Source organism: Zingiber officinale, chromosome 9A (assembly GCF_018446385.1).
Source record: "Zingiber officinale cultivar Zhangliang chromosome 9A, Zo_v1.1, whole genome shotgun sequence".
Taxonomy (NCBI): Eukaryota; Viridiplantae; Streptophyta; class Magnoliopsida; order Zingiberales; family Zingiberaceae; genus Zingiber; species Zingiber officinale.
This window is the reverse complement of record NC_056002.1, coordinates 134,301,202-134,316,910: the sequence shown is the minus strand read 5'-3', so window position 1 is coordinate 134,316,910 and position 15,709 is coordinate 134,301,202. Positions and strand designations below refer to the sequence as shown.

The following is a 15,709-nucleotide window of genomic DNA, read 5'->3' as shown; positions in this document are numbered from 1 at the left end:
CTTGTAGTGGGAATGTATCTTGGTTTGATAATTACCGTAAATTTTTATCAATTGATCACCTTTTTAGGCGAAATAAGAAAAATTTTGATGAGATAAATAAATTGGATATACAAGTGTGGTTGAAAGAAAATGAGCATTTTCTGGGAGTTGCCTTATTGGAAGTGTCTAGTCATTTGACATAATATAGATGTGATGCATATTTATAAAAATTTCTTTGATAATATGTTCAACATTGTAATGAATGTGTCTGGAAGAACTAAAGACATTGTAAAATCATGTGAGGAATTAAAGGAACTAGTCAACAAACCAGAGTTGCACCAGAATGAAACAATTAATAAATTTCCAAAAGCTTGTTATACATTGGATAAAGATGGTAAACAAGTTTTATGTAGTTGGTTGAAAGAAATCAAATTCCTAGCTAGATGTGCTTCAAATATGGCTCGATGCTTGGATATGAACAATTTAAAGATATTTGGAATGAAAAGTCATGACTGCCACGTATTCATGCAAAAACTTATTCCAATAGTTTTTTATGATTTACTTTCCAATAATATTTGGCAAGCACTTACGGAGTTGAGTCTGTTTTTCAGAGATTTGACAGCGAGGTGTATTATGACAGTCGATATGCTTTGGTTAGAAATAGACATTCCTCTCATACTTTGTAAGTTGGAGCGCATATTTACACCTAGTTTTTTTATTCAATGGAACATCTACCAGTACATTTACCATATAAGGCGCGAATAGCTGGTCCTGTGCAGTACAAATAAATGTATTCATTTGAATAGTTTTTGAGAAAAATTAAAAAATAATGTTCGTAACAAAGTAAGAGTTGAGGGATCAATATATAATGCTTATCTGCTTGAGGAAGCATCTTCCTTCTGCTCATATTATTCTGTTGATAATGTTAAACCAGACATCGCAAGTGTCCTAGAAATTCCGATGATGCTCAGAATATAGACTTATCGATGCTTTCTATTTTCAAATTTTTTGGTAAACCAATAGGTGCATCTATTTCTTGATGGTCAACTCAACAAAAATATCATGCTACAAGAACATACATACCTTTAAACTGTGATGAGGTCAAACCATACATAAAGTAAGTTGACTTCTTTAATCAAACATTTATCTCGTTGTATTTGTTTGTTTGATATCTTAATTGTCTTAAAATTACCTTCTTTCACAGCTTGTACGAACAACAATTATATACAAAATCCATCAATAGGTGCAAGTGAGATAGCTGAAAAGTTAGAGATCGAATTTGCATTATGGTCTCAAATATATGTAAGTTAGAGAAATTTCCATAATTCTTCATTAAATAAAGTTCGGTCCTAATTTATATCATAACTATTTTGATAGATGAAAGATCGCAGAATATCAAATGTGCAAGATGATAGAATATTGAATCTTGCATCGGGTCTTCTTCGTCAAATAATGGTCTACTCTGGTTACTATGTTAATGGTGTCAAATTTCATGTGTCACAATGAGATTCACAATGATTAACTTATAATTCTGGTGCTTGCGTTAAAGGATCTATCGATAACAATAACATTAAGTTTGATTACTATGGTAGACTCAAGAAAATAATAGATGTTGAATACCTTGCATTACCTATAAAAAGGTGTGTGTTGTTCAAATATTCATAGTATGATCTGACCCCAAGAATAGGTATCAGAATACATCCAAATTATAATTTAGTTGATGTTAATGCATACAGAATGTTCCATAAGTTTGAAACTTTCATTTTTTGGGTACAAACGAGTTAAGAGAAGAAGATTTAGTGAATGGTTGTCTGTTTGTCGAACGATGCTTCGTTCGACCATAGAAATGTCAAACACCATCACTGCTCAAAATCATGATGCATTTCAGAATGACAGAGTAGAGAGGTATTCAGTTAATTCACAACTCCAATCTACATCACAATTACTTGTAGATGTTAAGTCACTTACGAGGAGATAAATGATGAAGAGATATCCAACAATGAGGATCTTGTTGAACTAATAGAGTCTAGCGACGACGACTTAGAAACTGTTAATGTTGAGTAAAAATGCTTCCAGAGTCTAATATTGATTAAATTTTAGAATTATTGTTCATCAAGTAAGTTATGCTTCAATCATGTTTTGTTGCTTAATTATCATGTTAGTAAACATTATTATGATGTGCTGTAATGTTATTTTGTAGATATTATATATCATGTCAGACTATCCAGCACCACTCCGTGGATATATAGTGCTTAGGATTGTTGGAGAGTCGTAAGTATTTTTTTATTATTAGTAATTCAAGTTCTTTATTTATAATATATATCTTATGCCTTAATATTTTTTATATGCAGGTTTACTCCCGATGGTCATCGAGTAGTAACATATATTAGCAGAAAATTTAAAGAGAGTCTGCATTTCTAGTACTACATGGAAACATGGAGACATGTGGACCAGGAGACCAAGGATTTTTATTATAATAAATTTGTGGCAAGTAAATTGAATATGTACAATATATTTATCTTTTAATGTACTAAATTTTTAATATTTAATTTTTAATTTTTAATTGCAGAAAAAATATACGTGGGAGGATGGACATGAGCCAGAATTTGCAACGACATTGAATATTTATTGTGTCAAATTGTACAAAGACCTCTTATATTATATGAGAAAGAATGACACAAGGTCAGCTTATGTATCCAATGAGATCTGGGATGCCTGGACGATCACTTGGTCTACAGAATGATGACAGGCAAAGGCTCTAAAAGCTCAAGAAAATAGGAATATAGAGCCAGGTGGCTTGAGTACCGGATCCGCTCGGCGTACATCAAGATCCCGATCCATTATTAAGCATACTATGGATCTTGTGAGTTTAATTTAAAGTTATATAAATAAAATGTTTATTTATTAACAAACTTGTATAATTTTGGCCCAACTTATTTATGTATGCAGGAGCATTTTTTAGAAAGATCACCCACATGCCTGGAGATCTTTCTCAAGACCCTCCAGAGAAACGATGACATATGTTGATATTCAATCCAAGAACATTATGGTTTGAATTATTAACTTTATTATATTTAATCGTTAATAATAATTAATTAGCTTTAGTAATTGTGTACAAGATATAAATCGTATATTCTTTTTCCACACAGGAGGAAATGATAAGTAGGGTGATACAGGAATCTCAGCCACCGGTAGAGGGAGGAGAGTCACAGAATCTATCCACCCAGCAAATAAATGATATTTATTATGATTTTGTGGGTGGAAGGACAAAGAATTCTCCCTCTACTGCCTTGGCTCCCAGGCCAAGGTGGTATTTAATCGGTTGAGGTCTCCTATGGGTCGTGCTATCCTTTTCTTCTTCTGAGGTGGAGTCATTAAGAAAAGAATCAAGAATTAAAGACTCAACGATGGATCAGAGGTGGGAGGAGAGGTGGGCTGCTCAAGAGCAGGCATTGGCTCATATGCGAGCAGTCATTACTAGATGGGACCAGTCACAACAGCTTCAGTCACAGCATAGTCTTGAGTCACAGGAGACTCGAGACCCATCAAATCTGTTGATAATTAGATTATTCTGAGGTATGTTCAACTACAACTTGCTTTTTTTTTTAATTTATCATACATAAATTAAGTAAAATATATTTATTCTATTTAAATATTATTAGATATTTATCTTCAATTGTATTACATTTTTTTAGGAGTCTGTATTGATACATTCACCATCATCACCATCATTAGATATCCAAAATATAATCTAGGTACTTTTTTTATATGTAAAATTAGTTATATATTATAATTTTTTAGTCATATATTACATTTTCATTGATTCATTCTGATCATAATCTCTTGTATTTGACTTTTACAGGATTATATTTTGATATATGTGTAGGAGATGTATCATGGTAAGTATTTTAGATTTTTCATTTTGGATATTAGATACTTGTCATTCACCTTTGGATAATTATAATTATGTGAGTATTTTGTATTTAGATAGTTATAATTGTGTTTTGTAGTGAATTTTGGATATTTGGACAGTTTTAATTATGTTTTGTATTTAATTTTGGATAGTTTAATTGTTTGTATATTGAGAGCATGTTGTATTTGTGAGTATGTTGAATGGATTGTGATTTTATGTGTGGATTGTGTTTGTATTACCATCGTTTATGATGATTTTTATTGATATGAAAATTATATGCGAGATATGTTATAAATATAAGTGGATTTTTTAAATTTTTTAAATTTTTATTAAATTTTATCGGCAAAATCATTATTCCGTCAATAATTTCCGACGGAAATCACTATTTCGTCGGAAAATATCTAATTTGTACAATAAAATTTTGATACAATAACTATTGAATAGGTAATTCAGTAGGTAATTACCGACTGAATCTGAATCAATCGGTAAATTTCGTTATCTACCGTCAGTGTATGCCGACAGGAGAGTTGTTCTGTCGTTAAAATTTATTGATGGAAATTTAAATTCTGTCGATGAATACAAATACAAACTGAATATTATTTTCATATGTAAATTCTATTTTTAACCCAATTATTCCCAATATCACATTCTCCGAAATCACATATTCTACCGGTAAACTCAAATATTGACGGAATTATGATAAAAAAACTCGGTTTCGTTGTTATTTTTGTAGTGTATTCTGATGTCAGACAAGTGCTTCTTACTTATTAGTGCTTCTTACTTATTAGTGCTTCCAGGTATACCAGGGACAGAAGCTCAATCTTAGGGTTAGCCCGGGTCAATCCGTTCTTTCTCATCTATAGTTGGAGAGGATAGACAAATACGACACCGGTTGGCAAGCATGGCTACTAATCAATCTATACGTTCTGGCATGAGACCTATATTCTATATCTAGCCTGCTCTGTGGGAATAGTACAAGACAAGGAGATATTCCTTGCACTGCACTTCTTGCTCCACATTGGTTACCTAGTCATGAAATAGTCCGCCTATTTCCTAGACCTTGTCATGACTCAGTTTATCGAGCAGTCCCTCATGGCACCTTGCAGAGATTCTTTCCTGCAGCATACGTAGTCCTCCATCAAACATCATCTCCCTTGCTTTTGCTTTTTCATTCTTTTTTTCTCATTATGTAAATTAAAACTCATTACCGACTCTTTTATCATTATGTTGATTAAAACCCTAAAACCTTGCTTGTCCTGATTGTCTTCCCAACCAACATGACTAACATCTTCCTCTTCCAACTGCCACTAAATTAATTTCTACAGTTCTTATTATCTCGCATTTGGGTCGCAAAGAAGTGATCTACTTAGCAGGATGAAGTTTGAACCTCTATCTTGACAAGGGGCTTCTAACCTTATGTAACCGCTTCTTCATTAATGGTGTTTCTTTCTACCTAAAAAGGCACATGCTCTTCTTACAAATGTACTCTTATTTTGCATTCAAAGAGGTTTTTTGTGACCTTAAACCCTTCTATATAATACTCATAAATCTCTCCCGCCTTAGCAACTATTTCATGAACATCAAATATTTTGTATTACCGCCTAATTAAATATTGTTTGGTGATTTACTAAATAACTCTAGATCCTATAGTTTTCCATAGGTTAAATTTTTATTTTACCCTTTCGAAATAAAAAAAGGAACTTTTCGAATCACGAAGGCATCTTTTTTGAGAAAGTGACTTCCATCCGAACTAAAGGTGACAGACAGTGGAGCTAGTTTTTTGACGAATGGCGTAGCCAATTTTTTTAATGAATGATGATCCTTTGTTATGCAAAAAAGTCAAACAGAGAGGAGATGACATAGGTCGGGGTGGTGAGGAATATTTTTCAATGAATAGTTCAGTTTCTTGTCATGAAAAACGGGGAATAGAACATAGGTAAAAATTATCGTTCTTATCATTTTCGATGAACTTTGTAGCTTAATGTACACGGAATAGGTGATCAGAGTAAACCTAACAAATGTAGCTTTAGTGTAGGTTCTTCTCTAGTGAACATTATAGTTTATCGCTTCGACGGTCTTCATGAAATAGTTGCTCCCAACGACACGCCTTCCTCGTAACTAAGTTGAAAGCGACGAAACCTCGCTCCAAGAAGTGACTTGGGCAGTTCTTTGTTATTGTATTAGAGAAGGGTTTAAGTAAAATGTTGGGCGGCGGGTGTAAACAAAAGTAACGCGAGGTTCAAATAATTCAAGTAATTGTTAAATACTTTCAACCAACCATCGTGTGGTTAGACGATGGTAACATTTCAAAGTCACCTACCATTATTGTAGGTCGGGAAATCTTCGTTTTACTTGTTTAATAATTATTTTTGTCATTGTAGAAAAATTAATCACAATAGCAATGATAGTTGAAATCATAGTGTGAAAGAAGTTTGACGCTCTGATCAATCTTGTGAACATGTAAGCTTTATTCTACTAATGTGTAAACGAATTAATATGATATATAGATTAACATTATATGAAACTTTGGCAATGTAATTTAGTAAATTGATGATTATTGTATGTTCTTAATGATATGCATCTAGACTTTAATATCTTCCTTTTTAGTCTTGAGAGTTTAATTCATGATATCTTGAATCAATCCATAAAAGTATACTTACCAAATTAAAGTTGTTTATTTATGAAATGTTAAATTTTGAAATCGGTAATGTATTGACGTATTTGACGTCCTTCAGTTGGCTAGTGTCTTATAGAAATATTCACATATTAATAGAAGTGATGGTTATTTAAGGCTACATCAATGTCAAGATTTATTTTTCCGATGAAGTGTTGTCACATGAGATGGAATCAAAGACTGACTCGATGTTGGTACATCAAATATAAACACTAGTGGTAGTAACGTGTCATCTTCTGTTTCTGCAAGTATTTTAATGAGTACCCAGATATAGTACAAATTGTATATATAATTTGAGAGAAGAAGTTGTTACTATTGGTGATGTTGTAAGCCAGAGTTGTTTGGAACAAATGTTTGAAGATACTTGGATTAAAGAAAAAAATAACGACATTAGAATGATAGTAGAAATTGAAAGAGATATTTTCAGGGAAGAATTTATACTGAATAATATAGACTATTCAATAGATTCGACAGTGATAATGATTGAGTATAGTGACCTTGAAGATGTGCTTCTATTTAATATTTTGTATGCTCTTTTTTGACATTGATAAAATTTTTTAGGATATTTCAAGAAGTAAAAATATTTTTTTAATAATTTTTTTTTTTGACAAAAATTGAAGTTTAATTGTTAAAATTATTTTCTTTGACAACTAATTTCGATAAAAAGACATATTCTTGAATATTCTCTTTACACCCTCTAAAAAAATCTTCAAATATTTTTCTTTTTTTTTCTCATTTTTTTTTAATGTGATCGAAGGGGGACAAAATTAGAGGGGTTAAGTTGAGGGGGAATTTGAAACTTGAGTTGGTGTACATCAAAAAAGATAGATTGCAAGTATCCCGGGTTAGTTTTGATATGTTTAACCGAATTAAGTTAGATCATGTGGTCTTGATGCCCTGTATCTAAGTATGCAGGGTGTTAGGAACACAAAAAGTCCAGCGTAAGACGCAGCAAGCGAGAAAGATGACATAGGAAGCGAATCAATGAACTCAGTGCATCCGAGAGAATAGGAGCTGCGGAAGAGTACACCGGTAGACTAGTATGACACGATCGATGTCTCCGAGGGAAGAGAAGCGGGGAGGAAGCTTGCTTGAGGAGAAGACAAGAGTTGGGTTCGAGTAAACTCAACTTTGGACGACCAAAGTATCACCCAGGCAACCGGATGAGAAAATGGTTAACTTCTGAGTTGATCTTTTCCAAGCGCTTGGAACAAGTTCAGGTGCCCGAATTTCAAGCGCTTGGAATGGATGACCATGTCAGCGACCCATTGCCGAAGCGGATTAGCATGGTGGCAACGTCAGTAGACTCTAAGTACCCGGATCACTTCCAGGTGCCCAAAATTTCAAAAGTCATCTTGCCAACGCGGATAGGGTTTGATGTATCCAAGCGCCTGGATAGCTTCTAGTTGTCGAAAAGGTGTCACATCACCAATGGTGATATTCCACCAGTATGCTATAAATAGAGCCTTGGTGTTCAAAATTTAGAACAACACATTGAATTTCATTTTCTGTACTTCATTCTAAATTTTCAACGTTTATAAAAGGCTACTCTACCTTCTTCAAAGGAGATCTTAAGAGAGCTTTCATCGTCTTGGATTAGCAAGTTCATTGGTTGTAAACCAAGTAAATTCAGAGTCCTTTCTTACTTTATTTTTATGTTAATTATTTTCACTTAATTAATGTGTGTGTTCTTGCTAAGTTAGAATCAAGAGAAAGTGTTAACTTTGATTTACAGGCTATTCATTCCCCCTTAGCCAATCTGACCAGATCCTACAAATACTATTGTAGCCTCGGGTCAACCCTCATCCGGACCTAATTCTTCTAGGCAATAAACATCAGTTGAAGGGATGGAAGCCTTGTGCTAATGGAAGATCACGTGGTCATTAGTGAAGCACTTAGAGTTATAGTTGATTTCATCAATGAGGTCTGAGCTCGGCTACTGAAAGTGTCGGTGAACACTAAACGGAGACGGGTCAATGATGTAAAAGTTGTCCTTTACGTTGTTTTAATAGGTGGGAACTAAGGTTTTCGATTTCATCGATGAAGCGGGAGTGTGGAGGTGTCAAGATTTTTATACGGGAAAACGAACAAGTGGTTCGTGACATGCCTCAGAATGCCGTTTAAATTTTGACAATTTTGTGTAGGGTAAAATGAGAATTTAACCTATAGGTGGCTACGTGATTTGGACATTACCAAAACACTTACGCAATTTAAAGAAAATGCAAACAAAAAAAAAAAGCTATGTTGTTTGGTAAATCGTCAAATGCTTTTCATGATATATTTGTAATATATATATATATATATATATATAGAGAGAGAGAGAGAGAGAGAGAGATTTGATATGCTAAGCGACGCTTTATGCGTGACCGTGAGCGAGATCTGACGTGATATATCTGACGCGACTAAAATCCAATTTCTTTAATCTCTCTCTTATCTGCATGCAACAATTTTTCTCTCATTTGCATGCATCAACTATAAAATTATCATGTCTCTCTCATCTGATTACATGTAATAATCACTATGCTGCTAATTTTTAAAGATTATGTAGCTGCTACAACGTTGTAGCAACTACTACACAATAACTGCTACATGTTGTAGCAGCTTCTGTATAGTAGCTGCTATAATATATAGCAGTGTAAGCTGTAGAGTAGCTGCTATAATATATAGTAGTGTTATTGTATAGCTACTATATTGTAGCAGTTACTGCACCCTTGTAGCAACTACTATACCGTTGTAGCAGCTTCTGCACCATTGTAGCAGCTTCTGCACCGTTGTAACGGCTACTGCACCGTTGTTACGGCTACTGCACCGTTGTAGCGGATTTTACACCGTTGCATCAGATTCTGCACCGTTGTAGTGACTACTGCACCGTTGTAGCGGCTTCTGCACCGTTGTAGCGACTATTGCACTGTTGTAGTAACTTCTGCACCGTAGTAGTAGCTTCTGCACCGTTGTAGCAACTACTGCATACTAATTGCTACAAGTTATAGCAGCTACTGCATAATAACTGCTACAATGTTGTATCATCATTACCACAATAATTTTTTACATGTAATAATAGAAAAGAGAAAATAAAATTTTATTTTAATTTATAAAAGAAAAAGAGAAAAATTGTTGCATGCAAATGAGAGAGATTAAAAAAAATAAATTTTAATCGCGTTAGATAGCACATGTCAGATTTTACTCACGATCGCGCACTGAACGTCGCTTAACATATCAAATAAATAAATAAATAAATAAATAAATAAATATATATATATATATATATATATATATATATATATATATATATATATATATATATATATATAAATCATCTTATACAGTGCACTCAATAATGACTCATTGTAGCATATTTTTCGTGACTCATGTGCCTAATATTTTTTATATATTTTTTTTATAATTTAGATGTTTTGCCAAAATAGACAATGACGCAACCATATTCATACCATTATAATATTATTTTCTTCATCCATATGCCTAATATATTTTTATATTTTTCACGACGAAAGTAGACCGTCTTTTATATAATATTTAGAGGACGAATATTCTGTTTAGAAGCCGATATTTAGAATATTTGTCCTCTTGGGCTCCATTATTAATCGAACCTCCTCCGCCGCTGCACCAACGCGATGATGAACCCCACGGGAGCCAGCTGCCTTCCTGCGAAGCCGCTGCAGCCGGCATCCACCCACATCTCCGCCGCCGAGATTGCGGAGGAGTTCTCCCACCACCACCCCTCCGTCGCCCGCCTCAACAACGGCAGCTTCGGCAGCTGCCCCGCCTCCGTCTCCGCCGCCCAGCTCCGATGGCAGCGACTGTTCCTCCGTCAGCCCGACGAGTTCTACTTCCACCACCTCAAGCCCGGTATTCTCCGCTCCCGCGCCCTCGTGAGGGACCTCATCAACGCCGTCGACATCGAAGAGATTTCCCTAGTCGACAACGCCACCACCGCCGTCGCCATCGTCCTCCAGCACGCCTCCTGGTCCTTCGCCGAGGGCGCCTTCCGCAAGGGGGACGCGGTCGTCATATTCCAACACGCCTACCCCGCCGTCAAGAAGGCCATCCACGCCTACATCGCCCGGTCCGGCGGCCACATTATCGAGGTACCCCTCGCCTTCCCCGTCTCCTCCGACGAGGAGATCATCCGCGAGTTCTGCAACGCCCTGGATCGAGCGAAGGCGGAGGGACGTAGGGTTCGCCTCGCCGTGATCTGCCACGTCACCTCCATGCCCAGCGTCGTCATCCCCGTCAAGGAGCTCACAGCAATCTGCCGGGAGGCAGGCGTCGACCAGGTGTTCGTCGACGGCGCCCACTCCATCGGCAACGTCAAGGTCGACGTGCAGGACATCGGCGCTGATTTCTACACCAGCAATTTCCACAAATGGTTCTTCTGCCCTCCCTCCGCGGCATTCCTGTACGCCCAAAAAGCTCCGACCTCGCCCCCTCTGCACCACCCGGTCGTCTCCCATGAGTACGGGAACGGCTTACCGACAGAGAGCTCGTGGATCGGCACCCGCGACTACAGTTCGCAGCTCGTGGTGCCGTCGGCCATGGAATTCATCAGTCGATTCGAGGGCGGGATCGAAGGCATCCAGGAGAGGAACCATGAGAGCGTTGTGAAGATGGGCAAGATGTTGGCCGACGCATGGGAAACGCTTCTCGGGTCACCTCCAGGGATGTGCTCAAGCATGATCATGGTCGGATTGCCGAACTGCTTGGGGGTTTCGAGCGAGACGGATGCTCTGAGTTTACGGAGCTTGTTGAGGGAGGAGTTCAAGGTTGAAGTACCAGTTTACTTTCATCCTGAGGAGGATAAGAACCATGGTGTTACTACTGGCTATGTGAGGATTTCTCACCAGGTGTACAATGTCGAGGATGAGTATTATAGACTCAGAGATGCAGTTCTTAAGCTGGTGCAGGATGGCATACTTGCTCGATGATTCCGTCTGAATGACTTCAGAAGGTTAGTCGATTCGAATCTAGTTCAAACCATGGATGACGCTGGGGCTTCTTGTGAAATAAGAGTCAGTATTTTATTGCAATGCAGGTTTAGTCGAGAAGAGGGCGAGCAGCAGCACACGACTGGTAGACGGTATCAGGGATCAGCGCGTAAGTTGATCCATCTATTTATTACCTTGCTCAGAAAGTTGAAATAAAACCGAGATTAGCGCATAAGTGGATCCATCTACTACTCATTACCTGGCTCAGAAAATTGAAATAAAACCGATTTGTCGGTCGATGTTGGCAGTCATCACATAAGATTGCACTGAGAAAGCTTATTTGCCGGAACCACGAACCACAAAATCTGTACTAAAACTCATCTTGAATCTTATCCTCTGGCTCTGGAGGTAGAAAACCATCCCACAATCTTCACTCGGCAATGCCATTTTGTTTCTGTGACATTGCCATGACGTTGAAGTTCATCGAGTCAGGATTCTTCTCGATCATACCTTTTATGACTTTAGCAGCATCCTATGCAACACAGCCGTGTACACTATTAAACACTCCAACATAGTTTGAAGAGAGACATTATATATAGAGAGAGAAAATAAAAAGTTTATAGTTCAGGTGCCATATAAAAAGAAGAGTTGTGATTAATTTTAACTTAAAATGATGCAAACTCATCATAAAATGAAATATTGAACAATAAAATAACATGTTCTATATAAGAGCAACTTCACTCTGAAACCAAAGTCACTCTTTATCAGTTAAATCATGACTATATGCGGAAAATGGGGCTTAGGTCATATTATTCAAGTTGTTTTCCGTGAACATGCACCATTTCACAACTTAATCAGGTTAAAGTACCTGCAATAAAGTGTGAGGGGATGTAGGACCGTGACTTAGAGGTTTCGACTTCCTTCCATCAAGTTCGTAAAGTTCTCCTGAAAAATTGGAGTATAAAAGGGATGCATTCTTCCATTAGATTAACTGAATGTTCCATTTGGACAAGCATTAAATAAAATTGGAAGGTGATGAACAACTACTAAAGGATAATAAATTTCGTCCTTACCATCGACACAAGTGAAGCAAACATAATGCTCATTTACAACCGAAGAAGCCTGAAGAAGAAATGGCACATTGTTAACAGAATTTAGGGAAAATATGTAATGAAACATATCTTACTGGAAATGGTGCTATTTTGTTAACCAGTGAGAGCTAATATGTAATTTTAGGATTAATTTGATTTTGGTCCCTATAATTCCATAGTTCTCCAACTAGATCCAATAGTTCACAAATTACTAATAGAACGTAAACAATTATTACAGTTTTACCTAGGCATGTACTGGACCAAGGAATAGATGTTTTGGGTTGAAATTGATGAATAACCTCGAAGTCGAACAGATTCAGTCGAAAGAAAGTTCTTCAATTAACTGAATAATCCAGTCAATTCCGTAGTTGACAAAATTGGAATTCAATCAACTAAAATTATGTAAGTCAACTGGTTTGAGTTAAGTCGATCAAAATGGTCATGAGCCGACACGAGAATTGCTCTTTACAGGATAAGGTTCAACTGAAGCTAAATCATCAACATAATTAATCAAAAAGCATGTTCCTCATTCTGCCATTAGCTTTAGAAGCAATGGAAAAAAGATCATGTGTAGAAGGAACCTGTGTGTCCCCAGCAGTAGCAGCAAGAGAATGTGCATCCTCCATTTCTCGGTCCTTTTCCAAAAAAGCAGCACTCTGATAAGGAAAGGGGCAATTGACAACATTAAATAATCAAAAAATTAAAAGCTCAAAACTTCATCAGGGAAATTGGAAAGTTGTCATACCAACCTCAAATGGATCCAATCTGGCTGTCGATTTAAAAAATCTATCCAAAAAAGAGTTCTCGGCTACACGAGCAGAACCAAGATATAAGAAAATGTAATACAAGTGTAACACCATAGGCCATTGACATAACAGCACCATAAATAAGGATGTTTTGGATTGGGTACTTGTTTCACAAATGCTACCTTCCTACTACAGATTGCTAGTCTTCTCTTAGACCTTATATTGTTCCTAAACTGAATCTGAATAAGGTTTTGCCATATTATGTTGGGAACCCCCTACAATAGAGTGCAATCTCAATATAATATATGTTGAACTCTTTGCATATCAGTTGACTTTACAAGTGCATCTCTAAACATTTGTCTTCCAATTTCCTCAAAAAAATAAAAAAAAACTGTGGCCTTACGTTATAACTATCGAATCCTTCTATGATTCTCTAATGAGTAAATTGAAGTGTCAATTTCAAAATCATAGGATAGCTATGTAATCCTCATGGACTTTGAATTTTAATAATTTAAAATTTTTAAAAGTAATTTTTTGACACCAATTCTTGAAGTGATCAAATTTTCTTAAGTAGAAGAATCTGCAAGTAAGGTCAAACGATGGCTTACATAACTAAGGCAAAAGTCGAGAACAAATTAACAATTATAAAACCAGTTAAATTTCTGGTTTGCAGAGTTCCATGGCAGAATGCACACCAAGCTGATTATGTATATGTAGCAAAACATTACTCATCACAATCAATCACAAGTAATTCTGCTAAGACCAACAAATAGTTCATTTAAAAAAAAAACACACAACCCATATTTATATGGAGGGAACGCACCTAGCTTGATTCGTGAATTTACATTTCCTATGGCATGAAGAACGGCGATAGTTCCACAAGCATTATCCACAGTTTGTTTCAGAAAATATACATTTGCATTTAGTTCCTATTAGAAGAAATGCAACAACCTTAAAGAAGATCCAAAGAAGAACAATATAATGAACAACCTACAAATCCAAAGGCTCTCAGACAAATTTATCTTTACTCACTCTATTCACCCATTTTCTAAAACACAGCTTAAAGATTTCTCTCAATTGTAGGTTTCATCATTAATCTCCAAGGCATGTCAAATAGTTGCCAAATGCTCTACTAACAATTAGGAGTGTTCTTGCATATTCATGTTCCAAATCAAATTGCAAAGATTTGTTGAAAGAGACCAATAACTAACTGCATACTAATCTCATTTAAGAGTAATCAGTATGAAAAAAATTCACAGACTACATCATAAATGAGATATCAAACAATAGTTCCTCTCGATGAACACTTTCATAAATATCATGTCGTTTCTTTATTCAAAATTTTGAAGAGCATAACTGATAGACAGGTAGCTAATTGCTATGGAAGATGTTGGTGCTACATATTGAAGGAACTAGGTGAGGCATTGCATACCTTACTTAGCTTCTCAGAGGCTTGTTCTTGATCTTCTACCTTCCCAGCCTCATCCTTTCACAAATTAGAAAAGTAAAAAATTGATAGTGCGGTACGAGATCTAAAAGAGCCTTTAACTAACAACAGCAGCACCTGAGTGGAAGATGGGAAAAGAAACAGCACTGCAAGCACAGGCTTCGGGACCATCAACAAGAGCTCGTCATCTAAACCATACACATCGTTGAACTCCACTTGATCCTCTGGAACACCGAGGCCCCAAATGAACTGCAAAAATTAAGAAGCGAAAATTTGGGAAATTCCTTAGAAAGAGATTTCTCCCATGTGAAAATCAATCGAAGATTTCTTGTTCCCAAAGAAAAGGGATTCGCACGCTAATACCCAAATGTCGACTGAAATTTTTTGTTTTCGGAAACTGAACGAAATAGATCGCTTCTTCTTTTCCCAGGAATCCAAACAAACAAGAGGCCAGATCGAAGGAACGATGGATGGATTCAGGGGCTGCAATTGACAAGAGAGGAGGTACCTGGTTCATCACGTCGGGATTTGCTTCGAGGGGAAGCCATCGTTTCGCCTGCTGCAACGATGCCATCGTCGGCTCGTTTGCGTTTTTCCTAATTGAAACGGACATAAAGGTACAAAGAAAATAATGCCGCATAGCCCGTGTGCGCACGGGGTGTGAACCGGAGGGCCCGGCAGGTACCCACGTGGCGGCGTGCACGCAGCCCCCGCAGGTACGCATGTAGGACGCGCGTTTGGGATGGACAGCCTAAAAGTCCAAAACAGCCCTTCCCCATCCGACTCAGGTATCGTTTCTGGACGAAATCAAATCTCCTGTTCCTAATATCACCTGTTTCCATATCTCATTCATCACCCCAGCTCATTGACAGTAGCCTTTGGCCATCACCCCGATCAATATTATAATTCTTAGGGA

General features: G+C 36.7%; 2 protein-coding genes across 4 annotated transcripts; one reads left to right on the top strand and one right to left on the bottom strand.

Annotated features, from left to right (window-relative positions):
* The first annotated feature begins 10,111 nt into the window (after positions 1 to 10,111).
* On the top strand, positions 10,112 to 11,741 carry LOC122019783 (putative L-cysteine desulfhydrase 1). Its single transcript, XM_042577297.1, has 2 exons — positions 10,112 to 11,532; positions 11,617 to 11,741. The coding sequence occupies exon 1, from the start codon at positions 10,199 to 10,201 to the stop codon at positions 11,507 to 11,509; it is 1,311 nt and encodes a 436-aa protein (XP_042433231.1). The 5' UTR covers positions 10,112 to 10,198; the 3' UTR covers positions 11,510 to 11,532; positions 11,617 to 11,741.
* LOC122019784 (ubiquitin carboxyl-terminal hydrolase 3-like) lies at positions 11,734 to 15,423 on the bottom strand. Of its 3 annotated transcripts, none has more exons than XM_042577298.1 (9): positions 15,302 to 15,423; positions 14,911 to 15,042; positions 14,779 to 14,832; positions 14,170 to 14,275; positions 13,350 to 13,408; positions 13,182 to 13,256; positions 12,583 to 12,631; positions 12,378 to 12,454; positions 11,734 to 12,041 (listed from the first exon to the last, which is right to left on the bottom strand). In XM_042577298.1, the coding sequence occupies exons 1-9, from the start codon at positions 15,404 to 15,406 to the stop codon at positions 11,940 to 11,942; spliced, it is 759 nt and encodes a 252-aa protein (XP_042433232.1). In that variant the 5' UTR covers positions 15,407 to 15,423; the 3' UTR covers positions 11,734 to 11,939. The 3 variants fall into 3 exon arrangements, with proteins under 3 accessions (XP_042433232.1, XP_042433235.1, XP_042433234.1); XM_042577301.1 differs by lacking the exon at positions 15,302 to 15,423 and adding an exon at positions 15,157 to 15,294; XM_042577300.1 differs by lacking the exon at positions 14,170 to 14,275 and having other exon boundaries at positions 13,346 to 13,408.
* Positions 15,424 to 15,709: the final 286 nt, after the last annotated feature.